The sequence below is a fragment of the Geotrypetes seraphini genome, chromosome 1 (assembly GCF_902459505.1).
Source record: "Geotrypetes seraphini chromosome 1, aGeoSer1.1, whole genome shotgun sequence".
NCBI lineage: Eukaryota > Metazoa > Chordata > Amphibia > Gymnophiona > Dermophiidae > Geotrypetes > Geotrypetes seraphini.
Genome location: NC_047084.1, coordinates 224,438,290 through 224,465,725, shown reverse-complemented (window position 1 = coordinate 224,465,725; position 27,436 = coordinate 224,438,290). Strand labels below are relative to the sequence as shown.

Here is a 27,436-nt window from a genome sequence, read left to right as displayed (position 1 = left end):
ATCTGTTGTAAAAATGATGGAGACGACCTCCTATAGGGGAAAAGAGAGACAGAGACAGAACGGTGGAGGTTATGCTCTATTTTAAACAGTCAAAAAGGCTGAGAAGCCTTAGGTGCAGCAGAAGGTTGGGATTTCTGTTTTTTCAGAGGAGGGCAAGTATAAGGAGCTGGCTTTGGAGCAAAACACCTTTGATAGATAACAGCCGGTCGTGCAGGTTTGGCAGGTGATTGCTTTGGTTTAGGTCTTACAATTGAAGCAAATGACTTTTCATGGTCAGATAATTTTTTAGTGGCTGCCTTGATGGACTTGTCAAAAAGGTCGTTGCTTTGACAAGGGATGTTAGCCAGGCGGTCTTGAAGATTAGGGTCCATATCAATGGTACGAAGCCATGCAAGACGACGCATAGCCACAGAGCAAGCTGCCGCTCGGGCAGATAACTCAAAGGCATCGTAAGATGATTGCAGGAAATGGAGACACAGCTGAGAAAAAGAAGCAATGACTTCTTGAAATTCAAAATGCATATGATTATCCATATAAGTCAAAAAATTTGGCAGTAGAAAAAGAAGAAATTCAAAATAAGTAATGAAATAAAAATTATAATTGAGGACTTTAGAGGACATCATAGCATTCTGGTAGATGCGACATCCAAATTTGTCCATAGTTTTCCCCTCCCTTCCAGGGGGGCACTGTAGCATAGACCTAGGAAGGATGGGATCTCTTCAAGGAAGATTCAACTAGTAGGGATTGATAAGATAATTGTGAGTTGTCAAATCCCTTGTGATTCACTGTTTTATACCTCGAGTTCAATTTTCCAGGAACTGCTGGTATAGAAAATGGAGTCTCCATACATCGAGTAAAAGTCTGGTCCAAAAGCTTGTGAAGTGGAAGCTTGAGACTCTCTGCCGGAGGCTGAGGGAGACGCATGACTTCAAGATATTCCTTAGAATATTTGGAGCCAGTATCCAATTTAACATCAAAATCTACAGCCATCTGTCGTAGGAAAGATGAAAAACAGTTGATCTGGCGAGGCCTTGTCTTGAGAAGGACTTGAGGACGTCGAAGCAGCATGTGTCGAAGAAGAAGCTTCGGCATGGAAAAAAGTCTCATAGGAACCTGGTGACTTGGTCGAAGCAATCGAGGCCGGGATATCCTCAAGGTCCGGCATCGGATACCTGGAACGAGTAGTCGGTGATCTGGTCGAAGCCGGAGTAGAACGAGGCTTCGAGGAAGATGGAATATCCTGCGAGGAACGATGCTGTGAAGAATGCCTCGATGAAGTTCTCGAGCGATGGTGAGAACTGTGTCTAGAACCAGACCTCGAGGATCGAGGAGATTTTGCCTCGGAGACGGAAGCAGCCAATGCCAATGTATGAATAGGACTAGAGGCTGTAGATCGAAGCTCCAGAGGCTTGGAGGAGGAACCTCAATGCACTCGCAAAGACTCTGCTCCTTGCTGAGAGTGTGAGGAATCCTGTCGATGCACTCGCAAAGAATCTACTCCTTGCCTTTCGTGCTTAGGTGGCAGACCAGACACTCGCAGAGACTCTGCTCCCTGCAAAGAGTGTGGCTCCAACTTGGGCATAGGAAGCGGCTCGACCTCACAGGAGGTTGCTGGATGCCCAGGCAGGATAATAGGAAGCAGCTTAGGACCCATAATGGTAAGGTACTGAAGGAACTTCTTCTCCAATATGGTCTGGAAAGAAGCCGGCAAGGTGGGTTCCGCGTCTGAAACCGGCCCACCTGCCTTGGTTGGAGGTTCCTTCGAGGTAGTGTGAGAGTGCTTCGACTTAATAGTCTTGGACACTTTAATCACCACCGGTGGAACCGACTGCTGAGCTATCTGACCTGAGGAAACAGGGGAAGATACAGCAGGTGACGTCAAAGCAAGAGCCGCTGCAAACGATGAAGGTTTGATGAGGCTCAAGGTGGAAGCAGGAGGTGCCGAAGAAGTATCGATGGAAGTCGAGGTTGAAGACGAGGGATCAGATGGAGACTCCATGTCGAAGAGCTTATCCACCAAAATGCAACGACACTTAAAAGATTGAGGTTGAAGTGTTAGGCATGGTGTGCACAAGGTTGGATGATGTTTCGGCCCAAGGCACTTAAGGCAGCGTCTGTGAGGGTCTGTAAGGGAGATCGTGCACCTACACTTGCTACACTTCTTAAATCCTGTAGCAGGCCGGGACATAGGCCGAAAAATAGCCACCGCAAAGTCGAAGCACACGTCCCGGAGAACGAACGGAAGAAAATAAATTTTTTTTTTTTAAACAAATGAAAACAAAGAAAAACAGTGATTCATGAATAAAAAGACACAAAGAGGGTCACCTGACGCTATGAGCGAGTGAGGACGTGTTCCTGCTCGGCTCCAAGACCCCGTCTCTACCCTCGCGTTCGCCGCCGACATTCGGACCGCACACGGACACCCGCGGCTTGGTAATAGGCGCCGGAGTGCATGGAACGTTATCTAACACGTTCCCAAGAAGCGGCGCGCATGAAACCGGCGCGCAAAGACAGGGAACGTGCAAGCCCTGGGGCGGGCAAGATGGCGGCCGCAACCGGAACGGCGGTTTCAGAATTTTCGGCAGGAGCACTGCAGGAATTAAAGGCAGCGGTGGCACAAGTCCTGGCCCCCCAAATGGAAGCGCTGACAACGCAAATGACCCGACTAGAACAACTAATGTCTGACACGACGGCCAGAACGTCGGAATTGGAGCACCGAGTCTCAGCAGCAGAAGACACCCTAAACTCGCATGAACTGGATCTCTCGGCCCTGCAAGAAACGGTTCACCTGCAAGCAGCTAAAATAGATGATTTGGAGAACCGTTCACGCAGAGGGAACCTGCGTTTTATGGGCGTCCCTGAAACAATACCGGATCACCAACTAACTGCTGAACTGGAGGGCTGGCTGGAGCTGGAATTTCCAGACACTGAATCCCTGGGCCCACTGTGCCTAGAACGGGCACACCGCCTTGGCCCACGGCAGACCAAGGACTCGAGGCCTCGGGTGGTGATCGCAAAAATCCTCAACTACAGACACAAACTGGAGATCCTGCGACAGTACCGAGCTAAGCGTGACACTGTGAAGTTTAGAGGTGCTGCAATCCGAATAAGCCAGGATTACTCTGCAGCTCTCACTGAACGCAGGAAAGCCTTCTACCCACTGTGTTCAAAGCTGGAAGAAAACAAGTATCGTTTCCAGTTCATCTACCCAGCGGTCCTAAAGATACACCATGATGGCTCATGGCACGTGTTCACCGAGGCTGTGGCAGCCGCTGACTATATAAACAAGGCCACTGCTCCAACATCCGGGCCGACATAAGCACAGACGGAGAGGCGGTGAAATTCACACTGGAAGACAGAACCTGCTATCGTAAAGTTGAATGTTACTGAAATGTTATTAGCCTGAAATGATGGGGGCACTGTTGAATTATTGTTTACAGGGGTGGGGGTGGGGTCTTGTGAGGCGCCATTCTCGGACCTACCACATATTCCTTCGGGGATATGGTTTTTGGGATTTCTGGGGGTAAGGGGGGGAGGGCGTTGGAGTGTGGGGAACAGCCTACTGCTTGGTTATTAGGGATGTTACTTATTCATATTTGCCTGATTGTTAGTTACTGCGGGGACATACTGGCTCACCCGGGTGAGGCTGGGCACCTGGGTGTAGATCACTTGCGGCGGAATGGTTCAAGCTGTTGGTGTTTTGACCCTGGGTGACCACTCTCTCCGCATCCTATCTTGGAATGTGTCGGGGATCACATCGCCAATTAAACGTACGAAGCTCTTGAGACAAATAAAACACCATAGGGCTGACTTAGCGTGCCTCCAGGAGACTAAACTGACCCGGGAAGAACACTGTAAACTACAAAGAGGATGGGTGGGATCAGTATACTCAGCCTCCTCATCTGGGAAAAGAGCCGGGATATGTTTGCTCATACGCAAGGGACTGCACTGCTCAGTGACGTCACTTGCTGAAGATCTTGAGGGCAGATATTTACTCTTAAAGATATCTATGCAGGGCACAGATTTTAGGCTGCTGATTGTATATGGGCCGAACACGTACTCACAAGTATTTTTTGATAAATTGGTATCCCTGGGCTTACAAGACACCACCCTGCCGCTGATAATAGCTGGAGACCTTAATCAAGTGCTAGATACTTCCTTGGATCGTTCCGGTCCCCAAACGTTGACGGTGCCAAACTTAAACAAAGGTATCCCCTTTCTCTGTCAATCATTGGGTTTGGTAGATCCATGGAGACTACTACACCCAACAGAGCGAGATTACACACACCAATCTCGGGCACACGGATCGTTCTCACGTATAGACTACATGCTGGTTCCAGAATCCTGGTTTGGTCGAGTCACAGATTCTATTATAGGCCCTATGGAGGTATCGGACCACTGTCCTGTTTGGGTAGACCTGGCTTGGGGACGGCCTCCTCAGGGAACCTGTCGGTGGAGATTTCCATCCTATCTACATGAGGACCCAGACTTCGGGGCCTATCTCAGAACACGTTGGGAGGATTTCTTAATAAATAACGCGCAACATCAAACAGAACCGGGTCTTTTCTGGGAAACCGCGAAATCTGTTCTCAGGGGGGAAATCATTGCCTACGTTGTGGCAAGGAATAAACGAATAGCGGCTAATATTATCAGCTTGGAAAGAAAATGCACAGCATTGAAGGCGAACTTTATAAGTACACCAACCACTGCTTTGAAGGAAGAGCTTCATGTAGCGCAAGTAGCTCTTAATACATTAATACATGACCGCACCAAACGCTCTATAATTTACCGCAAATACAAATATCATAGGTTCGGGAACAAACCAGGCCGGATGCTAGCATCAATAACCAAGAACTGGCAGGACTCCAGATATATTTCAAAAATCAAACATGGTCCCACCACCTACCACACTGCACCAAATAAAATTGCGGACGCATTCTATCAGCACTTCTCGACATTCTACGCGAATCCCAAACCATACTCAGGCCCTGATGTCCTTGATTATCTAACTGATGCTGGCTTGCCTACTTTCACTGAGCACCAGCGGGAAATTCTGAACAGACCTCTGCAAGGTCAAGAGATACAAAAAGCCATTAAAACCTTGCGTTCCTGCACTGCCCCGGGCCCTGATGGGTTTTCGGCAGAATTTTATAAGATGATGTCACCGCAGCTCTGTGAGTCACTGATGTCATATTATAAGGAAGTAACAGAAACCGGAGCTTTTCCGGCCTACGCTAATTTAGCTACTATTACACTGATTCCTAAACCGAACAAACCTAGGGAGGAGGTTGAATCCTATAGACCTATATCCCTACTAAACGTGGACATAAAAATCCTATCCCGTCTGTTGGCAAACCGTCTGACTCCGCTTTTATCACACATTATATCTTCAGCACAGGTGGGCTTTGTTCAGGGGCGCCACTCTGTCCTCAACGTGAGACGCACTCTTTTGGCTATGGCTAGGGCGCAAGAATCGCACGTTGGGGGCATTTTGGTGAGCCTGGATGCGGCCAAAGCTTTCGACCAGGTCCTGTGGCCTTACTTGTTCTCGGTTCTTGAATATGTAGGTATAGGCGGGCATTTTCTAGCCGCACTACGAGCATTATACACGTCCCCCACAGCATCCATATTGGTAAACGGAATTCATACACCACCCTTTGGGGTAGGCAGGGGGACACGCCAGGGTTGCCCATTGTCACCATTACTATTCATACTATACCTGGAACCCCTCCTCAGAACAATACAAAAAGATGATGTTTTAGTAGGATTAATGGAGGGAACATCCCAATTACGGGTATTAGCATTTGCTGACGATATTTTGTTGACCCTGGCTTGCCCCCAGCAATCCTTGACTAGAGCCCTCGAGCTGTTGGATGAGTTCCATTTATTCTCCGGCCTCATATTAAATAAACAAAAATCCTTAGTCATGCCTTTGCAGGATGATGTCCGAACCTCCTGGCAGGGGCCCTTTCAATTGGAATGGGCCACGAAATCTTTACGTTATTTGGGGATTTGGATACCACAAGATCTAACTCAATTATACAAACTCAATGTTCTCCCCCGTCTCCATCTGACGGGACAGAAACTCCGAGCCTGGCGCTCTTACCCACTATCTTTATTAGGGCGAATAGCCCTGTACAATATGATGATTATCCCCCAATGGCTGTATTTATTACAGACCTTACCCTTGATGTTACAACACCGTCACCTTAGAGTTCTCCACCAGTCGTTGAATGGGTATTTGTGGGGTGGCAGACGTTCGCGTATACCCTTCCGTACACTATTTCTACCAGTATCACAGGGAGGCTTAGGACTCTTACATTTAGGCAGAATGAACATGGCATGTCAGCTTCGACATATAAATGATTGGCTATGTGGGACCTCCCATTTTTCGGAGGCCGTGGTCGAGTGCCTGGCATTTACCCCCTACCATTGCAGCTACATGCTACATGCTTCCACATTGCCTTCGCGCACACAACACTATGGGGATATTTTACTGGGCCCGTTGAGGAAAACCTGGAAGAAACTGTGCAAACAACTGCACATCAGCCCAGAAGTGACACCTTATTTACCAATACATGGCAACGTTGACTATGCTCCTGGAATAGGTCTTAAGGCTCCTACTAGATGGGCTCGAGGGGGAGTGTTTTATTTGTCTCAAATCTTAAATGCGGATGGGACCCTCTATTCATTTCAGAAACTATTAGATACTAAAGTCCTTTCTGCTAGTGACTGGCTGTGTTATGGGCAATTGTCTCACTATGTAAATTCCTTACCTAGACAGGCTTTGTTGGATATAGTTCAAGACAAGTTATCTGAGGCCCTCTGCTTAACAGCTCATGACCCCACCCCACTCAGTGCTTATCATCGCTATTTGCAGGGGCTGGCTGGAGACCTGGACTATAGAGCCTTGGCAGAATCCTGGTCTTTGGACCTACAAACCACAATTACAGAGTCCATGATAAAGAGGGGTTTTACATTGAGATCACGTATCCTGGTAGCAGCAGTAGAGAGGGAACGTTATTATAAATTCTTGGTTCGTGCCTATATGGCACCCATAAGAGCGCATCAAGCCCACATCAGTACTTCAGCAAGGTGCCCCAGATGTGCAGCTGCCAGAGCAACTCTTGGACACATGTTTCTGTTATGCCCCGGTATTCAAGCCTACTGGCGGCGTATAGGACGTACAATACAGTCTCTATGGAATTGCTCCTGGACACGGACGTCGACTTTTCTCTTTACATTGAAATTCTCCTTGGACCCGGTTACACCTGGGGTGAATGCATTTGTACAAAGAGCTATCCTGGTGGGCATAAAGACTATTTTACAATGCTGGTTGTCCCCACACACGCCTTCTGTATCACAATGGCGGACTCAGATGATTTATTGGGCTGGTTATGAAAGACAAGATATTCTAGACATACACTCTAAGAGAGGGGTCCAGTATCTTCGATGCTGGAGACCCTTTTGTTTAACTCTGTCTCCCGCAGCGAAAGCTCGATTATTGGAGTGAACCTATACAGGCGAGTTAACAGTGGCTGTTCCCTGGGGGGGGGGGGGAATGGGAGGAGGGATCATTATCAAGGTTTTGCACTTTGTTATTACTTGTATTTCATGTTTGTTGTTTATTGGAAATAATAAAACAAATTTAAACATAAAAAGACACAAACCGCGGTCGAAGAGAAGGCAAAGTGAACAAAGTTGAACGCAGAGAGTCAAAGATGGACTTCTCGGCTCTGCGGAAAACTAAGAACTGAGGAGACGTGCCCTGTGTACTGGGCGGGAAGGCACTCGTGAATGCGCGGTGTGGGCAACTCAAAACTTCTAGTTTCTTCAAGCAAGTCTGCTTGTGAGGCGTCCGCATCGGGGTTCCGTCGGATGATGTCACCCATACATGAGAATACCTGCCTGCTTGTCCTGGGATAAATAATCTTTTGATGGATGTTATGGAAATAAAAATAATACATTTTTTTTAACCTTTTGTGTCATATGCCATCATTCATGTACACTTTACCCACCTATGAGCAAACCTGGCTGCTCAGCAACCAGAGCCAATCTGCGGGACTCAGATTTGGAATGGTTTGAAGACTTATGAGACTGTTTCCCGGAACTGCGCTTGCATTTCACGAAAGTGCCCTCCGCACCCAATTTTGGTGTCCCGGACACTGGAATAGCGTCTTCGGTGGAATTGTAGGAAAGCAGGGCCTCTCTGGAGGATAGTGCGGAATCCATGTACAGTTTACGCCCCTTGCGGGCCGCAGCGCACAGAATATACTGCTGCGAAACCGCAAGCCATCCACAGCATTTACAGCATGAATCCATGCCATCCTGTCCTGAGGTAGCCATCTGTGATGTTTGGAACAAAAACGAAGCTTCTAAGTCCAAAAAATATAGTTTAAAAAAGTCCTTTTTACGCCAGACTACATTGGCTGCCTTTTGAGACCAGAGTGTTTTTTAAGTTTGGGTTTATTTGTTATAAGGCTCTCTTTGGTTTATTACCCTCTTATTTGGTTTTTTACCTAAAATTGTTTAATTAAAAAAAAAAAAAAAGTACCAGAAATTTGGGTATGTTCATCTTCCCTACCCCAAGGGCCTGTCGCTATAAAACTTTTTTGGACAGGACATTAGAATATCAGGTGGGGAAGATAAACTCCTGGATGAGTCCTTTGATTGCCCAAGCTTATTCTTATCTTACATTTAGGAAATTATTGAAAACTCACCTATTTGATAAACAAGAATGTTGATTCTTAATTGCATATTTACGATGGTTTAGGATATGTGTTTTAATTGTACATGTTAACTGATGTTGTATTTAACTGATGTTGTATTTATAGTGGCAGTGTGTTTTTTGAAATTGTATTTTTACTGAAATGTCTCAGTTCCTTTGCTGGGAACCGCCTAGAACTGTTGGTGGGGCGGTATACAGGAAAAGAAATATTATTATTTAAAGAAAATCCAAGATTTTGCCTAAAAAAGCCTGTGAAAAACGGTGATTTTAGGATTTTACAAGAAAGGGGGAACCATGGCATTTAGGGAAACCCCCCAAACCTCGATTTGAGTACCCCCAAAATTGGAAAACTCTGTGACTCACAGGCACCACAGAGACGTGCTGCAATGCATTTCAATGGCAGCCAGCAATACACAGTGCAAGCATATGGAGATCAGTACCTCAGGAGCTGATTAAACTGGATTTTTCAGATCTTCTGGCCGCTTCACCTTCCCAGTCACCTCAGATCACAACCACCAGGACCCCTCAGGGAAATCAGGTAAGACACGTGGTGCGGTTCCGATCCCGGCATACCTCCTCGGAACCGAAGCAGCCTGTGCTCTACCCCTTGGCGGATGAACCAGGGGAGAGATGGCTCCTGATCCTGGAGACCCAATCCAATCTGCAGGCTGTCCAGAGGGCTTACTGCAGTTTCAGGCTTACAGAGCACCCTCCAGAAGCAGACAAAATTTAAATTGTCTGCAATCTCCCATCAAAGGATCACTTGCACAGAGTTGATCTGCAGCACGTGGGCAAACCTCCGGAAAAAAAAAAGACTAGGAATTGAAAACAAATCATGAGCAGAATTAAATGATTTCAACCATACAGCGAAGCTGCAAGAACAAATTGAGTAGGACAGGAAGCTCCCAGGCAGATAGCCCAAAGGGGAGGGATCATCTTTTAGCTGCCCTGCAGCTGAAGCTATCAGACATACAAGAACCCTTCTAGTTCAACCTACAGAGGTTATTTCTAACACTGAGCAAACAGAATAAATCTGCCTTAGTGTAAAGAAACTATGCTAAATAATGATTGAGATCTGTTTTTGAAAACTGAAGTAGCAAAATCTGCCGCTTTGACATGTAAATGCCAGCACCTGCATGTACAAAACTTAAAGTGATGCCATTTGTTTCTTAAAATAGCTTTCTATTTTAAGTGTTGCTGTATAGATATTTCCCCTGTAGCCTTAAACGTATTTTTAAAAATGCATTATGTTCAGTCAGCTCTGTTGTAAAATATGTTGCAAATTATGAACACCCCCAACTTAGACAATCCTTTTCTGATCTAGATTACCTTCTGTAAACAGAGGTAAATCAACCCTTGCAGATTGCCACTTACCTTTCCAGTTAGCAGCAGTGTCCTCATCTCATCTGAAACATAACTTCTTTCATTGCAGAAATCCTATAACAATAATCAATAACATTAAATCAGTTTGTTTGTTCCATGCACATACAATAATTTTGTTTCTAAAAAGAACTTCTCTGCCAAACATGACTCATAAGCTTTATGCTAACAGCTCTTACAGAAACCCTTTTGCAGCTATATCTGTTCTGAGTTGCATGGGCTGCATCTAGCTGGGAGTAGAGATAGGAATTATACAATTGTTGATCACTGTCAATGGAAAGCAGTAAGAGACACAGAAGTACCCAGTAACTGGTGAAAGGTCAGCAGCAGAGAAATGATTCCAATACACAACAGGGCTTGAACTCCTATCCTCAATTTCTAGATCACACCTTTCTTTGGGCAGAGTCATCCATTAATTAGTCTTCTAATAGTTAACACAGTAGATGAAGCCAAAAAGCAAACAAAACAAGAACAACCAGCCCACTCATCCGATCTACACTACTACACAACATTTGGGGAGAATAACATATAGGTCTAACTATACAGCTTCTTAAAACTCTACATTGTGACCAGTACTAGCATGGCTGTTGTCCAAATATCTGGCCTTCCCATTTCCCTGTGTAACTTACTAGACCTATGTTAATGTCTGTGATTCTGCAAGCTTCAGTTATTTCTGTACTTGAGACTGTTTTGTCTGTAACATGATAGCAAGGAACCTTATTTTTAAGTCAGGTTATTTTGGATACAGTCTCGGTATCTCAGATTTACTCTTAGTGCTCTTCCAAATACTTGCACTACACAAAGACGACCTTTTGAAGTTAATAGGGAACAATATAAACAAGCAACATATCAAGGTGAATTCAAGTTCTTTTAATCAGGATGGTGGCACCTAGGAGAATTGTGTCATCTGCCATTTTTAAAAAATCTCATATTCCATCTCTTGGTACTTGATCTTTTGCCTCTTCATAAGTAGAATACAATACAGTCAAATGTTGGATAGGAAGTATGTGGTTTACGAGTGTCTTGCAAGATGAGCAAAACATTTTATTAAATTTTAACTCGATAAACGAGTGTTGTCTTGCAGTACGAGCATGTATATGCGTTTCACATCAAGTGCGCACAATATACATGTGTTGCATCGCTGAGCATGGCTGAATGTAAAGCAAGCACCCGCAGTTCAAGCCCACACAACATATGTACATCTCACACTTGAGTGCAGCTGAATGTAATAAAAGCATCATGCCCAATTTACCTGCAGTGTAGCGACTGTTTGAAATGAGCGAGGTCTTGCAATACAAGTACGTACAGTACTGTATTTTGTATTAAAGTTTTTGGGTTGTGGAATGAATCGTCCTATGGGGAAATTCACTTTGATATATGAGTGCTTTCGATTACAAGCCTGCTTCCAGAACGAATTATGCTCGCAAACCAAGGTTTTACTGTAGTCACTTAGTACTGGGGCATCTATTAGAAATACCACTCTTGTGTTTTTTATCTTTACAATTATGGATTTTAAGCTTTTTATTATTTGGTATAAGAAATATACCAAGTGATCACAATGTCTCTCATCTGGAATACTATAAACATTGTGATCATGATGATTTTTTCTGGTACTATTACATAGGTTCCAGAACATGAGTCATTCTACATTATTCTGCCTTTCTGCATACAGGGTGAGATCACATATCTCATTGACAAATCACATATCTCATTTGTCACATACCTTGTGACAAAATGTGCAACCTTTCCCCGTTCTGTGCTTCAGAATTTGCATTTGCCTTTCCACTCTATGATAATGCCTCTCCACTTCTGTGTTACTCTTGAGTTATGGTCTATATTAAGAGATTCTTCAAATTTTGTTTCAATGTGAAAAATCTTTGTTATCCTGACACAACTATATCAGAGTTGGCCAGCAAGAGCAAGACAAGTTCCACAGCTGTGCTCTCAGTAATCACATAAGTTATTGATCAAATTCTTTTAACAACAGTCCTACTTAGGTCTTACTCATGAAAAACCACACACTTCAGAACTGACAATGCAAACTGAACACGTTTTCAAGATTTTTTTATTAGGATTTTATATACCGCCTATCAAGGTTATCTAAGCGGTTTTACAATCAGGTACTCAAGCATTTTCCCTATCTGTACTGGTGGGCTCACAATCTATCTAACGTACCTGGGGCTATGGAGGATTAAGTGACACTTTGTCTTAATCTTGATGTGAGAAGAGATGTCAACAGATGGATGTACAATATTTGGTAAAGACATCTCACAGCATTGCCAAGCAAATCCTGACTTCTAGTTATGGAAAGATTAGATTCTTACCTTGGTAATCTTTCTAGTAGACAGACATACTATTACAGAACTTGGAATTCTTGTAAGATACTAATTAGCATACTTTTGCTCTGTTTCCGAACCCTCTGGGCTCTCCTCCAATTCCTCAGTTCGTACCAAAGCAGATGGTTAGCACTGGAAAGGAAATAGAATAGGAAGGGGTACAGGGACGCTCCCCAAGAAACATGTCTGTTCTGTTCATATCTTTAAATATATAACAAATAAAACAAAAGTTAACCATTTGCAATACATAACAAGGTGAAAACCAACAAGTCACCAACCTGAGCGCAACTTGCATTATGAGTGTAGGAGAGTTTATAAATACCCCCTAGAATCTTCAATGCGGCAGTTGAGCCCTCTATCCTTACTAAGGCTGGACAAAGGAAAGAAACAAGATGTCTGAATTCTCCGGCACCATTGAGGTAGTAAGCAGGCAAATGAACATCTGACAGGGCGGGCTTCAGGAACAGTGTGTCTTGTCTACTAGGAAAGAAGATTACCGAGGTAAAAACCTAATCTTTCCTTCTAGTGCAACAGACAGACTCTCTATTCCTGAACTTGTGGGACATATCAAAGCAGTCCCCTGAGCTTAGGGTGGGACAGTTCAGCCTGCTGATAGAACTGAAGATCCAAATGAGTTCTATTTAGCTATCACATCCATCCTGTAAAACCTCATGAACATATGCAGAGAGGACCACGTGGCCGATCTACAGATTTCTTCCATGGATACCACTGAAGATACCATCCAAGAGAAAGCCACGTTCCTTGTAGAGTGTGCCTTCACAGATATAGATGGACGTTTTCCACTTCCAATATAGGCTGAAGAAATGATCATACAGATCCATCTGGAAATGGTCACTTTTGAGGATAGTCAGCCTTTAAGGGAGACTGCCAATATGAACAGATGATCTGATAATTTAAATTCCTTTGTAACCTCTAGAAACTGTGCATATCCAACAATTTCAACACCTGATCACTCTATCTTGATTTGGATGTTGGAAACCACTTTTGGTAAGAAAGATGGGATTGTGCGTATGACCACACCTGAATCCAAAATTCTGTAGAAGGGATCTCTGCATGACTAAGCCTGTAGTTCCGACACTCATTAGGCTGAGGTAATTGCCACTAAAAAAACCATCTTGATGGTCAGGTCCATTAGAGAAGCTTACTCCAGAGGTTTGTAGGATGCTCTAGCCAGCACCTGGAGGACCAGATTAAGACTTTGCTGGAAATGGCTGTTGCACCAGGGGACGGAGGTGCAAAGCGACCTTCAAAAACTTGGCCACATCTGAATGTGCGACTATGGTGTTTATTAATCCTAGGCCCAAAACAGGAGAGCCCCGCAATCTGAATTTACAGGGAGCCAACCGCTAGGACTTTTCCCAGACCTTACTGCAGGAAGGCAAGCACCACCAAGATCGGTGCCGAACTCAGGTCCTCACTCCTCTGAGCGCACCAAGTTTGGAAGCAATTCTAGGCCTTCGCATATGCTGCTATAGTCGCCTTCTTCCTACATTTTAGAAGGGTGGAGTTCACTCCATCCGAATAGCCTTTATACACTAACACTGTGTGTTCAAGAGCCATGCCATAAGACGTTCTGGATCCTGCAGGGCAACTGGACCCTGCATGAGCAGCCAGGGATGACATGGAAGCTTGAGACCTTGATCACTTTGCAAACGGAGCAGATCTGCATACCATGGTCACCTTGGCCAGTCTGGTGCTACTAGAATCACAATCCCCTGATGTGCCATGATCCTGCGCATAAATCTGCTTATCATGGGCCACAGAGGGAAGGTGTATAGAAGATCTGCTTTTGGCCATGGTTGCACTAAGGCATCCAAGCCTTCACTTCTTGGCTTGTATCTTCGACTGAAAATCTGAGCTACCTTCTTGTTGGCTGCAGATGCCATCAGATCGAATGTTGGATGCCTCCATCGATTCACAATGCAGGTGAAGTCTTCCTGAGACAGTGACCACTCCCGGAGATCCAGGGTCTTCCGGCTGAGGAAATCCGCTTGCACGTTGTCCATTCCTGCCATATGTGCTGCCGAGAGAACCAAAAGATGAGCCTCCACCCATCTAAATAGCATGTTGAGGAGAAGTTGAAGTGTCTGAGTCCTCATGACCAGATGTAAGTGGCTCCTGGTCCGAGTCTCCCAACAAGTCCGAGTCCTGAACAAATCAAAGTAGTGTTTGGTGACTCGGTGTCGAGAGCTCAATGTTCTTGAGATTGCGAGAGGCCTTGCCAGACTGTACCGGAGTCGCCTCAAGAGAGGATGGAGCAGAAGACAGTTGGTATTAAGGAAGGGATACTAACTCCTTCGTCAAAGGCCTGCGGACTGAAGTAACTTGTGTCTCCATTGGTAACGCTACAGGCTGAGACTAAACTGTCATTGGAAAAGCCGTGTTGACTGAGCTTGAGAAAGCGGTGTTGAGAGTGGCATGAGTTGGGATGAAACAAGCATGTGAAAATGTTCACCCAATTCCCCTTGAAGCAAATTGTCTATTTTTAGTTTCAGAGAGAGCACCGGTACTGTTTGCTTTTTAGCCGATACCGCTGGTGTTGCGCTCCAGTCCGGTGATGAGGAGGCCGATGTCGAGGCACTCACCGAAATTGGCACTGGACGCTTATGAGACTTCTTTAAGGTCGGCATGACTTGACTCAATACTTGTTTGACCTTAGTCCCAGAGCTGGCAGAGGGAGGCTTCTTAGCTGGCTTACCTATCAAACGTTGCGACGCCGGAGAGGATTCTACCGGCATCGAAGGCTGTGGTGTCTTCTTGGTTGGCACCGAGGGAGTTGTTAGCTGTATCTGCTCTCCTTCTATAGCAGCACCGAATAGGATTTTCTGTTGAAGGAGATGGTTTTTTAATGTCCACTTCTGAAGTGAAGAACACCGGGTACAAGTTCCGGGCGGTGCTCAGGCCCTAGGCACTTGAGGCACCAGCGGTGCGGATCTGTAACTAAAATGGGCTGAGCACAACGACCGCACTTTTTAAACCCCCATCTGCGGGCGTGACATGGACGGAAATATGACATCTGCAAAATCAAAATCAGTGGCGAAGGTGGGACAAGAGGCCCCATTGGCCAGAAGCCACAACAGGGAAAAAAACAAAGTTTGACATTTTCGTTCTTTTTTTTTTCAATGGAAGAAAAGAATAAAATAATAAAGAAAAAGTGACAAAAAGTCACACTCCGCGAGAGCGGAAAGGCAGCAAAAGACAAAAAATACCTCAACAGCCGTTGAGATGCGACTTCTTAGCTCTGCGGAGACTAAGAAACTGAAGGGACAGCGCGCCCACGTCGGGCGGAAAGGCACTTGCACCTTAGTGATGCAGGCTATTGTGAACTTTCTAAAGTTTTAAAGTGTCGATGCACTTTTGAAGTGGTCCGTGCCAGGACTCCGTCGGTGATAGACTCCGTCGGTGATGTCACCTATGTATGAGAATATCTGCCTGCTTGTCCTGGGATAAAAATCATACTGCTTTGCTCTGCAGCTCGCTCCCAAACACCTGAAGCACCAGGTAGATGACTCAATGTTCCAAGTGGCTGATCGACCACTTACTCTGGGAAGGGGTCCAGAGTCCCTGAACCAGAAACCCCTTACAATATGCCCCCCAGCCATACAGGCTGGCATACATCATCAGTATCACCCATTCAGAGATGTAAAAGGGAACTCCTTTGGTGAGAGACTGGGGCTTCAACCACCAGGCTAGACTGCAATGAGCTTCTGCCATCCAAGGTAGCTGCTACTAGAGTGCATTCCTCTGCGGCACCATTGGGAGAAGAGCACATCCTGGAGCGGATGCAAGTGTGCCCTTGCCCAAGGCACTATATAACCATTGATCTCAGCACCTACAAATAATGCCAGGCCGGCAGAGCAGTCTCGCTCTGAAACTCCCTTATCTGGTACAGAAGCTTCTCTATGAACTTCCAGGAGGAACACTTTGTTTTCCTATGTGTCGAACCACACTCCCAGATACTCCAAGATCTGCATCAGATCCAGGTAGCTTTTCCAAAAGCTGACCATCCAGCTTCTGCAGCAGCTGAATCACTCTTTGGATCGCTAATCTGCCTTCAGATTCGGACTGGGCTTTTATTAGCCAATCGTCCAAAGACAGATGTACTTGTATGTCTGCTCTGTGCAGGTGTGCTGCAATCGTCACCATTACTTTGGTGAAGGTCCGAGGCACCATGGCCAGCCTGAAAGGCAAGGCCGCGAACTAGAAGTGTTGTCCCAGCACATGGAATTGCAAAAACTTCCTGTGCTCTGGAAAAATGTGAATGTGTAGATAGGCCTCTATCAAATTCAGGCAGGCAAGAAATTCCCCTGGCGCCACTGAGGCTATCACTGACCTCACTGTCTCCATTCAGAAATGGGATATCTTGAGGGCTGCATTCACTGCTTTGAGGTCTACAATCGGCCTCCAGTCCCCTGAGCCTCTCTTGGTTAATATGATTTATATTGAGTATCTGCTGGAGCCTGAGCTTTCCTCTGGTACAGGCTGTGGCTTCTTGATCCAGTAGTCTTTGAAGTGTTGCTCAGACTTTTGCCACTTTTTCCGGCCTCCTGGCCAGAGAGTCTAGAAAAAGGCCCAGGAGGGGATGAACGAACTCGAGCTTATACATCTCCTCTATAATGTCCAGCACCCAACGATCTGTGGTGATCTCTGCTCATCGCTCCCCAATAGGCTGATAACCTCCCTCCGATGTGTGGAGGCTCAGCTAATGGCTTGGCATCATAACTGCTTCTTGGGAGTTGCGGCGGAGCAGAATCCTGAAGATTGGGGGTGCCCTTCTCCTCAAATCTTGCCTAGAGCTTTGAAAAGATCTCTGGTCCAAAGTCCCTCCAGAAAACTGGCGATATCATTTGGAGGCCTGAAAATTACCGTGACCTGATCCTCTAGGGGCTCAAGGTTTGCTGTCCGGTAAAGACTTTTGCGATCCTGCACACTGGCCATAAGATCATCCAGACTTTTCCCAAAGAGCAAATGCCCCTTAAAGGGACATTTACTCATGGAAGCCTTGGAGGAATACCCCACCCACTGTCTGATCCATAACTTCCTGTGGGCGGAAATGCAATAACCAGACATTTTGCTTATGGTTCTGAATCAGCTACATAATCCACTCCAGATATTAAAAACTGAAGGTTACTCTCGACAACTGTCTCCAGATCATGGCACAACTTGGAGTAGCAAGCTCGGTTGACAACGAACACCACCACAGCTGCTTTTAAATGTGAGGCCGCAGCCTCAAAGAGTTTCTTATGAACAAAATCCAGCCTGGTCATGGGCATCATAAGAACATAAGAACATAAGCAGTGCCTCCGCCGGGTCAGACCATAGGTCCATCCTGCCCGGCAGTCTGCTCCCGCGGTGGCCCAAACAGGTCACGACCTGTCTGAATCACCAGAAGGGGCTCCCTTGCCACCTTGGTTTCTCATTGAAGTCCTATCTTCCCATCGAAGTCCTAACCCTCTGGTCTTGCGCATGCACGACCTGGTTGGGTTTCTATACTTATTACCTGGTTAGCTTTCTATACTTGTGTTACATCCCAGCTCCTCCCTCAGTATCCCACGATCCCTTTATCCCTCAGGAATTCGTCCAATCCCTGTTTGAATCCCTGTACCGTACTCTGCCTGATCACTTCCTCCGGTAGCGCATTCCAAGTGTCCACGACCCTTTGCGTGAAAAAAAACTTCCTTGCATTTGTTTTGAACCTATCTCCCTTCAGTTTCTCCGAATGCCCCCTCGTACCTGTTGTCCCCTTCAGCCTGAAGAATCTGTCCCTATCCACCCTCTCTATGCCCCTCATGATCTTGAAGGTCTCTATCATATCTCCCCTGAGCCTCCTTTTTTCCAGAGAGAAGAGCCCCAGCCTATCCAACCTCTCAGCGTATGGGCAGTGTTCCAGCCCTCTTACCAGTTTCGTTGCTCTCCTTTGGACTCTCTCAAGTACCGCCATGTCCTTCTTGAGGTACGGCGACCAATATTGAACGCAGTATTCCAGATGCGGACGCACCATCGCTCGATACAATGGCATGATGACTTCCCGTTTCCTGGTTGTTATGCCCCTCTTTATGATGCCCAGCATCCTGTTGGCTTTTTTCGAGGCTGCTGCGCACTGTGCAGATGGCTTCAGTGATTCATCCACCATCACACCCAAGTCTTTCTCAAGACTGCTGTCTCCCAACAATGCCCCCCCCAATTTGTAGTTGAACAATGGGTTCTTTTTCCCTATATGCATGACCTTGCATTTTTCCACGTTAAAGCGCATTTGCCATTTGTTTGCCCAGTCTTCCAGTTTGTCCAGGTCCCTTTGTAGGTCCTCACACTCCTCCCTGGACCTAACTCTGCCGCACAGTTTAGTATCGTCTGCAAATTTTATAACCTCGCACTTTGCCTCCTTTTCCAGGTCATTGATAAATATGTTGAAGAGTAACGGCCCCAGCACCGATCCCTGTGGCACACCGCTCGTGACTCCCCGCCAGTCAGAATATTGTCCCTTTACTCCGACCCTCTGCAGTCTACCCGACAACCAGTGCTTGATCCATCTGTGCACATCCCCTCCCACCCCGTGGTTCCACAGCTTCCTAAGCAGCCTTTCATGTGGCACCTTGTCGAAAGCCTTTTGAAAATCGAGGTAAATGATGTCTATAGGTTCCCCATTGTCCACCCGACTGCTTATTCCCTCAAAGAAGTACAGAAGGTTCGTTAAGCATGACCTTCCCTTACAGAATCCATGCTGGCTTGTTCTCAGTAGGCCATTTCCCTCGATGTGCTCGCAAATACTGTCCTTGATCATAGCTTCCACCATCTTCCCTATAATTGAAGTCAGGCTCACCGGCCTGTAGTTCCCGGGGTCACCCCTCGATCCCTTCTTGAAGATAGGTGTGACATTCGCCAATTTCCAGTCCTCTGGTACCTCTCCAGTTTTCAAGGATAGGTTGCAAACATGCTGGATTGTGCCCGCTATTTCTTGTCTTAGTTCCTTTAGAACCCTTGGGTGGATCCCGTCTGGGCCCGGCGATTTGCCGCACTTTAACCTGTCTATCTGTTTGAGGACATCCTCCTTACTTACCTCTATGTGTTCCAATTTTTCAGCCTGTTCCCCACTCATGAGCTCCTCTGAGTCCGGTATATTAGATGTGTCTTCTCTCGTGAAAACCGACGAGAAGAACGCGTTCAACCTCTCAGCTACCTCTTTATCCTCCTTAATCACTCCCTTCCTATCCCCATCGTCCAACGGCCCCACCTCCTCTCTCGCTGGTCGCTTCCCCTTTACATAACTGAAGAATGCCTTGAAGTTTTTCGTCTCCCTGGCCAGCCCCTCTTCGTATTTCCCTTTTGCTTTTCTAACCTCTCGGTGGCATTCCTTTTGGCATTTCCTGTGCGCCTGGAGATTTTCCTCCGTTGGGTCCTTTTTCCATCTCCGGAAGGATACTTTTTTGTCATTTATTGCCCTCTTTACTTCTGTTGAGATCCAAACCGGGTCCTTTGACCGATTGTTCTTGCCGCCTTTCCTGAAACTGGGGACGTACATTCTTTGTGCTTCCTGCAGGGTGTCCCTGAATAGGGTCCAGGCGCTTCCTACAGTCTCCATCCTAAGGATGTTTCTGAGCTTCCTCCCCACCATTTCCCTCATAGCAACATAGTTCCCTTTCCTGAAGTTGAGCGCATCCTTTAATACCATGCTGCCTTCACTGGGAAGAGAGGTACGCTTTGTAATCTGTGCCACCATTGAATCCATTTTTGGAAGAACAAAGAGCTGGTTAAATTCAGCGTCCATCAGATAGAGCTTTGGCCACCAGAAGAGGCACTTTTGGGACCTCCCAATTGTCTGTGAGCATTTTGGTAATATCTTGATAAGAGTGAACACAGGTAGTCTGTGCCTTTCTGCTGCTTATGAGTGAGCACTGTGTAGCAGAGGACTGTGGAGTCTCTTATCTTTAATTTCTGTAGGGATCCTGTTATCACCTCCAAAAGTCTGAAGGCTTAAAACAGCCTAAGCACAGCTGGATCCTCCCTGAGATCAGGGGCCTCCACCAAATCTGGATCTGGCCCCTCCCAGAGATGAAGCAGCATCTCCTGCTACAAAGGACCCTGACTGGGAGAGTAAAGGCACAGAAATAGAGCTACTTCGTTCCAGTCTTCCTCAGTTCAAACCTCTTGCTTTCTTGGGGGGGCATCACCAACAGGGCTGCGATGCCTGAGGGTTCCATGTGGCCCTTGTTAATCATGTAAGCTTCAAACATCATATTGATGAATTCAGGAGGAGGACCCCTGACCAGTACATCCAGATAGCTCTTGCGAATGCTCATGAGCTCCTTTCTGGATTTTTGTGGCAGAGCCATAGCTGCACTTTGCCAGGAATGCACTTAGACCAACTGGTAATTAACTCTCCTCAAGAAATCAGAGGAGGCTAAGCCAGTGGCTTCTGCATCCCCTCCCACTACTCACCACATGGCATGTGGAACACAGATGCTTCTCAGGTGGCCATCCATTGCAAACATGGCATGAATCCAAAGTATCCTGGCCTGAGGAGTCCATCACACCTGTTTTTAAGCAAAATCAAGGTGTTCTGAGGCAGATAGAAGCTTTTATTTTCAAATTGGGAAATCCAACATGGCTCCGCAGCAGTGATTCTAATGCCAAAAATGGCCCGAGGGAGCTAGACTGGGGACAAAAAACTAGCAATTTGGGATTTTAGATGTGTGGGAACCTAACTCTCATCCCAGAATCCCCTATAAAAAAATCAATTTTAAATACTTTCCCGATTTTGTTGTCCAGGTTGTCATCCTGTTCTAGGAGATACAAGTGTGGAGATGCAAGTTTGGAAACTACAAACAGCTTATAGGGAGAACCTCTGCCTCAACAAGCCTGGAATCCTGATTGCTTGTGCCTTCAGCCTGTCTCTCACGACCAACGAACTGGCTGGAGACCTCAAACCCCACCGGACCTTATGCATGCAAACAGGGGGGAGGAAAGCAATTGGCCCCGATCCTAAAAAAACCACCATGGAGCCATTCAGCCTGCGCTTAAGCCCATTGTGGACAAACCTGGGACAAGTCTTGCTCCCAAGGGAACAGTCCCTGAGCCCCCGAACTGTTAGTGCAGGCTGTCCCAAGTGAGGGCACTGCAAAGCAGTCTGTCCCTTGACCTCAGAGTCTGCACTCTCCCGCAGCCAGAGCTGTCCCAAGAGTGGGATCCTCTGCAGCACCGAAAAGCCTCGCAAACGGTTAGCAAAAAAAGACCAAATTTACTAGAAAATAAACACAAGTAGAAAAGTCAGGTTCCTACCATCTTGTTTGTAGAGAGACAACTGGGGAATTGGAGGGATGGCAGGTGGAACAAAAGAATTCTAATAAGGCTCCCTACAAGAATTCTTGCGAGAAGGGATTGATGACCCACAATTTCAGGAATAGCATGTCTGTTGCACTAGAAATAGTAACTCAGTAAATGATAGAAGTGATGATCAAAATGGTTCATCTAAGTCCACCTAGTTCAGAAATATCCACTTTGGGTAAGTGAATATATAACGTTTCATATGCAACTAAACAGACATGCCCCCTCTCCAAGCACTCACATTCTTTACCCGAACTCTCAATCCTCCATATCTGTCCTTAACTTGCCCAAATCTGTTGGAATGATGGCCTTTTGATGAACCCAAGCTTATTCCCATGCTACTAGGCTTCCTCAGGCTTTGCCATCATCAACTTTTATAAAACCATATTTAAACCAAACATTCAGGTCTATTTCCATGTCTTATTACTACCTTCTGCAATAATTCCTACACCGAAGTTAGTGAAGTTGGAAAAAAAAATTCTGGCCTCCTACACTCAACAACGGTTGCTTCAGCTTTTCCTGGAAGCCCAATGCTGTCCTGTCATTAATGTTTAGGGCTGTAATTGCTACACTGTGATTATCATAATTCTTTCTTAGAAGTCCAAGAGGTGTACCACTGCTGCTTTGGGCTGAAACATCCCCGTGCTGATTATCTTAGTTCTTCATTACCATTCTCTTGCCAGTAGAGATCCTGTGGCAATGAATTACAAGAATAACCAGCATAGGAATGTTTTTCAACTTCTCCTTTGGAAGAGCATTTTAGGCACCCAACACCCTTAACTGTAAAAAAAAAAAAATAAAAAAAAAATAATATATATATATATATATAATCCCCTGCATTCTCGAGTCTACCCCCTTGGAGATTCATAAAATAATAGGAACATTTGTTCTTAGAAAGAAAACAAAGTAGCCTCTCCAGCCTGCTTTAAAAAGCATTATTTCTTTGCAGAAGTAGTAAAATCAACACACCTTAAAAAATATATATTTTACTACCATTATTTATTTTGAGTGTGCCATCGAGAGTTCATACAAATAGCCCACTTCTGGCAGGATGACTTGGTATAGGAGCTTGGATTCCTTGCCATAGTAGCAGTCGGGCCAAATTGTGTCAAACACATGAGTATCATGTAAAACATCACAATACTTTCACTGTGTATTATATGGATTTATTTATTGACCTGTATCGCTTTTAATTATGAAGTCTTTAATAAACTTTTATATCAAGATCATCGACTCCACAGTTTTTGTCTTTTTCTTTGGCTTGCCTATCATGTAAAATGGGCATGATACATGAAAACAATTCAGTTAACTATGCTACATTTAATATCCAATAGTGTAACCTATCTCAATGATAATAAATTACAATTTGAAAAACAAAACAAAACAATCAGATGACTAAAAAGAGATTATGTACTTATCCAGGTAAGCTCTTTTCCAGGAGATAGGTGAGACATTCTAGACCAGGGGTGTCATGCATATTCATTGGGGAAATCCTGAAAACCCAGCTGGATTGCGGCTCTCGAGGACTGACATTTGACACCCCTGTTCTAGACAATAGTAACATAGTAACATAGTAGATGACGGCAGATAAAGACCCGAATGGTCCATCCAGTCTGCCCAACCTGATTCAATTTAAAAATTTTTTTTTTTTTTTTTCTTCTTAGCTATTTCTGGGCGAGAATCCAAAGCTTTACCCGGTACTGTACAATAGTGTTATTTCCTCATACTTGCATGTTCTGCAGAACTTGAGAAAGTTTGTAAACTGCCCGCACTGTGCGTGTGCGAGTGCCTTCCCGCCTGACGTAGGTATGCAGCTCCTCAGTTCAGTAAGCCAGCTAAGTAGCCAACCAGGAGATAACACCTGTTACAGTGAGAAATTGTGCTTTATCTCAGGACAAGCAGGCAGCATATTCTCACATGTGGGACTCCCTAGTTTACTAGAATAGGATGGAGGGCGTGTTGGCCAAAAAGAAAATAAATTTTGAGATACCGCTTGTATGAAGTGACCATCCCATCTGGAAAAAGATTCCAGACAGTAGTGAGATGTGAATGTGTGAACTGAGGACCAAGTAGCAGCTTTACAGATCTCATCAATAGGAATGGAACATAAAAAAGCAACTGAAGCTGTCATAGCTCGGACTTTATGGCCTGTGACGTTACTCCCCATTTGCAGCCCAGCCTGAGCATAACAGAAGGCAATACAAGCCGCCAACCATGTAGAAATAGTTCTCTTGGATACAGGACGTCTTAACCTATTAAGGTCAAAGGAGATAAAAAGTTGAGATGTTCTATGTGGCTGAGTTCTCTGTAAGTAATAAGCCAAAGCTCATTTATAGTCCAAAATATGAAGAGCCAGGCTTAGGAAATGAGGCTTAGGAAAGAACACTGGAAGCACAATGAATTGATTGAGATGGAATTTAGTGACTACTTTTGGAAGGAACTTCAGATGAGTGTAAAGCACAACTTTGTCATAATGAAACACTGTGAACGGTGCCTGAAGTTCAATAATTCTTCGAGCAGAGGTAAGGGAGATGAGAAAAACTTTCATGTATCAAGCAATGGGTTGGTTTGGTATAGGATCTGGATTTATACAAATGATTCATACCTTGTATAACTCCTCTTCGGCCAGATTATATATTAATAATACTTTCTCAGAGCGTTTTCGCCTGGATTGAGGGGTTAGACAGGGATGTCCCTTGTCTCCTTCGCTTTTTGATATTTTGTTGGAACCCTTGTTGTTGGCTATACAGCAGGCAAAGGAGATACAGGGAATTCCTTATGCATGTCAGGAATATAAGGTCTCTGCGAATGCAGATGATATCTTGCTTCATTTGAGAAATCCTGATTTTACCATTCTGTATTACTGGAAATGATTGACCGATTTGGTAAATTTTCTGGTTATAAAATAAATTGGAGTAAATCAGAGATTCTTCCGCTAAATGTACATTGTGTAAAATGACTATTTGACCCATTCCCATTCCTTTGGAAGGAAGAGGGTATAAAATATTTAGGAGTTATGATTCAAAAAATTCTGGAAGACACAATGACAGTAAATGAGAAATCTTTATTGATGAAAGTCAAAGAGATGTGTGAGCACTGGAACCCTTTACATCTTTTTTGGTGGGGGAGAGTACAAACTGTCAAGATGACGATATTGCCTATAGTTTGTTACCAAATGGGGATGTTACCAGTTTATTTTCAGGGGTCCTTTTATAGGAAATTAAATAGAATTCTCACTAACTTTATTTGGCTGGGTAAAACTACTAGAATAGCTCTAGTATCTTTGCAAAAACCAATTGTGGAGGGTGGGGTAAATTTTCCCAATTTCTACAGATACTATCAAGCTTTTATCATGAGACAGGGTATGTATTGGATCCTTCCTGAGCTCATGGAACATCTTCCGGATTGGCTTTATTTAGAATGGCAACTCATGTCTCCTTTGAGATTGTATCCAAAAAATCAAGAAAAGGATGCCCAAAATAAATCACAAAAAATTGCACCCTCCAAAATACAGGACAAAAGAATCACCTTTCCTTACAAAAAGGGAGAAAAGACCTCAGTGTCTAATAGGGGCTCTTTAAGCTTCCCATATAGACAGGCTAGTTTTAAACAAAATTTAATCCTAGCAGACACATCCTTGGTCAGAAAAACTCCCAATTAGTGCGTGAACCTCTATTCTAATTTTCTTATAGTTTTATGTATTTTCTTGTAGTTTTATATATTTTTTTTACTTTTCTTCAAACAACAATTGTCAAAAATAGAAGTCACTTATCTGAGTACTTTGATATTCAGGTGTAGTCCTGGAGTAAAGCAAGCAGGAAAAACTGCTCTATGGAAAAAAGCTATCAGTCAAAACATTCTTCCAAAATATCCAACAGGGGCCCCTGTTTTGCAACAAAATGCTTCGTCAGGGATTTGAGCGATCACACACCCGCTTCCACTCCTGTCATTTGAAGAAAAGTAAAAAAATATATAAAACTACAAGAAAATACATAAAACTATAAGAAAATTAGAATAGAGGTTCACGCACTAATTGGGAGTTTTTCTGACCAAGGATGTGTCTGCTAGGATTAAATTTTGTTTAAAACTAGCCTGTCTATATGGGAAGTTTAAAGAGCCCCTATTAGACACTGAGGTCTTTTCTCCCTTTTTGTAAGGAAAGGTGATTCTTTTGTCCTGTATTTTGGAGGGTGCAATTTTTTGTGATTTCCTTTGAGATTGTGTCATGTTTTAAGTATCAAGTTACCCAGATATGTTAAGGACAATAGTATTTTATTTGACACCTGGAAAACCTTGAAATTTATTAACAACTTAACAGATATTCCAGTAGAAAAATCCACGTGTCAATCCTTATGGCTAAACTCCAAGATTCAAATTGGCGAGTCTAAGATCTTCTGGAAGCATTGGATGAAGGCAGGTATACGTACACTAGATGATGTTTTATCAAATGGGAAAATGCTTGGTTTTTCACCACTGCAACAATCATTCAGTATTTTAAAGTCTCAAATTTATAAGTGGTTGCAGTTGAAGCAGGCCATTCAGAAAGGGTTCCCTGATTGGCGCAATCTAAAAAATCAGTAAAGCTTGCCGGTCCCATGCTTCCAGACAGATTTGCTAGGGCATCAGGCAGCCAAGTGGTATAAATTAATATCTGACTATATGAATAAGAAACAAAAAACAAGTTTGAAAGATATTTGGAGCATTGAGATTAAGCAGCAGATTTCTGCTACTCAATGGCCACGAATTTGGCATCTCTGAGACAAACTTGGTTTTTCTTGTTGCATAGGATTTTTTGTACCCCGGTTCGTCTACAGAAGTTAGATAATTCTAAATCTAACAGATGCTGGCACTGTCATCTTGACATTGGGACATTGGACTATCTGTTGTTGTACTGCCCTTTAATACTTAGTTTTTGGAAGTCGATATGGGGACAGATTAACACTGTACTGGAGTCATCGATCCCATTGACATATGATGTAGTTATATGTGGGACGTTATTACATCTTAAACCCCCTTTGAACTGATATAAAAGCCGGCTGCTCCTTATTATGACTGGGGTAGCCATACAGATAGTTACTCGTAATTGGAAAAATTGCGATCGCTTTAATTTTCCTTTTTGGTGGGCAAATGTATGCCTCTGCTACAGGAATGAGAAAATGAATGCTGATATGTTGGGGCATAGCACATTATTTAATTTGATTTGGGGCCCATTGACGTCTTTTATTACTTTGTTATAATTGTCTTTTATCTTTAGTTTTTTGTGGAATAACACACACATCCAGGGTAGGGTGGGAGGTTGGGGGTTATATCTTTGCTTTGTTATGTTCTATGTCTACAGGTTATAGAAGGGGAGGGAGGGGGGTTATTCTTTATGTATTATTATTGACAGATTATAAGTGCTTACTGTGGTGGATTAATGACTGTATATATATTGCTCTGTACTTTTGTTGGCTTGAAAAATTAATAAAGTTTAAAAAAAAAGTCCTTTCATGAATCTGAATACAAGAAGATGAGCAGTTAGAGGTCTACCATCTATCGGGCTGTGAAATGCATTGATAGCACTGAGATGAACTCTAATTGACGTGGTCTTGAGGTCTAAGTTGGATAGATATAGAAGATAATTCAATAGTGAAGATATAGAGGTGAATTT

At 44.4% G+C, this 27,436-nt stretch overlaps 1 protein-coding gene across 5 annotated transcripts in view; it reads right to left on the bottom strand.

Annotated features, from left to right (window-relative positions):
• The window catches only part of PDS5A (PDS5 cohesin associated factor A), a 645,453-nt gene that overhangs the window by 104,104 nt on the left and 513,913 nt on the right, over positions 1–27,436 (bottom strand). For all 5 annotated transcript variants that reach the window (XM_033947170.1, XM_033947134.1, XM_033947143.1 and 2 more), the window contains exon 29: positions 10,103–10,165. In XM_033947170.1, coding sequence (XP_033803061.1) covers positions 10,103–10,165 — 63 coding nt within the window. The remainder of the gene's footprint in view (positions 1–10,102; positions 10,166–27,436) is intronic.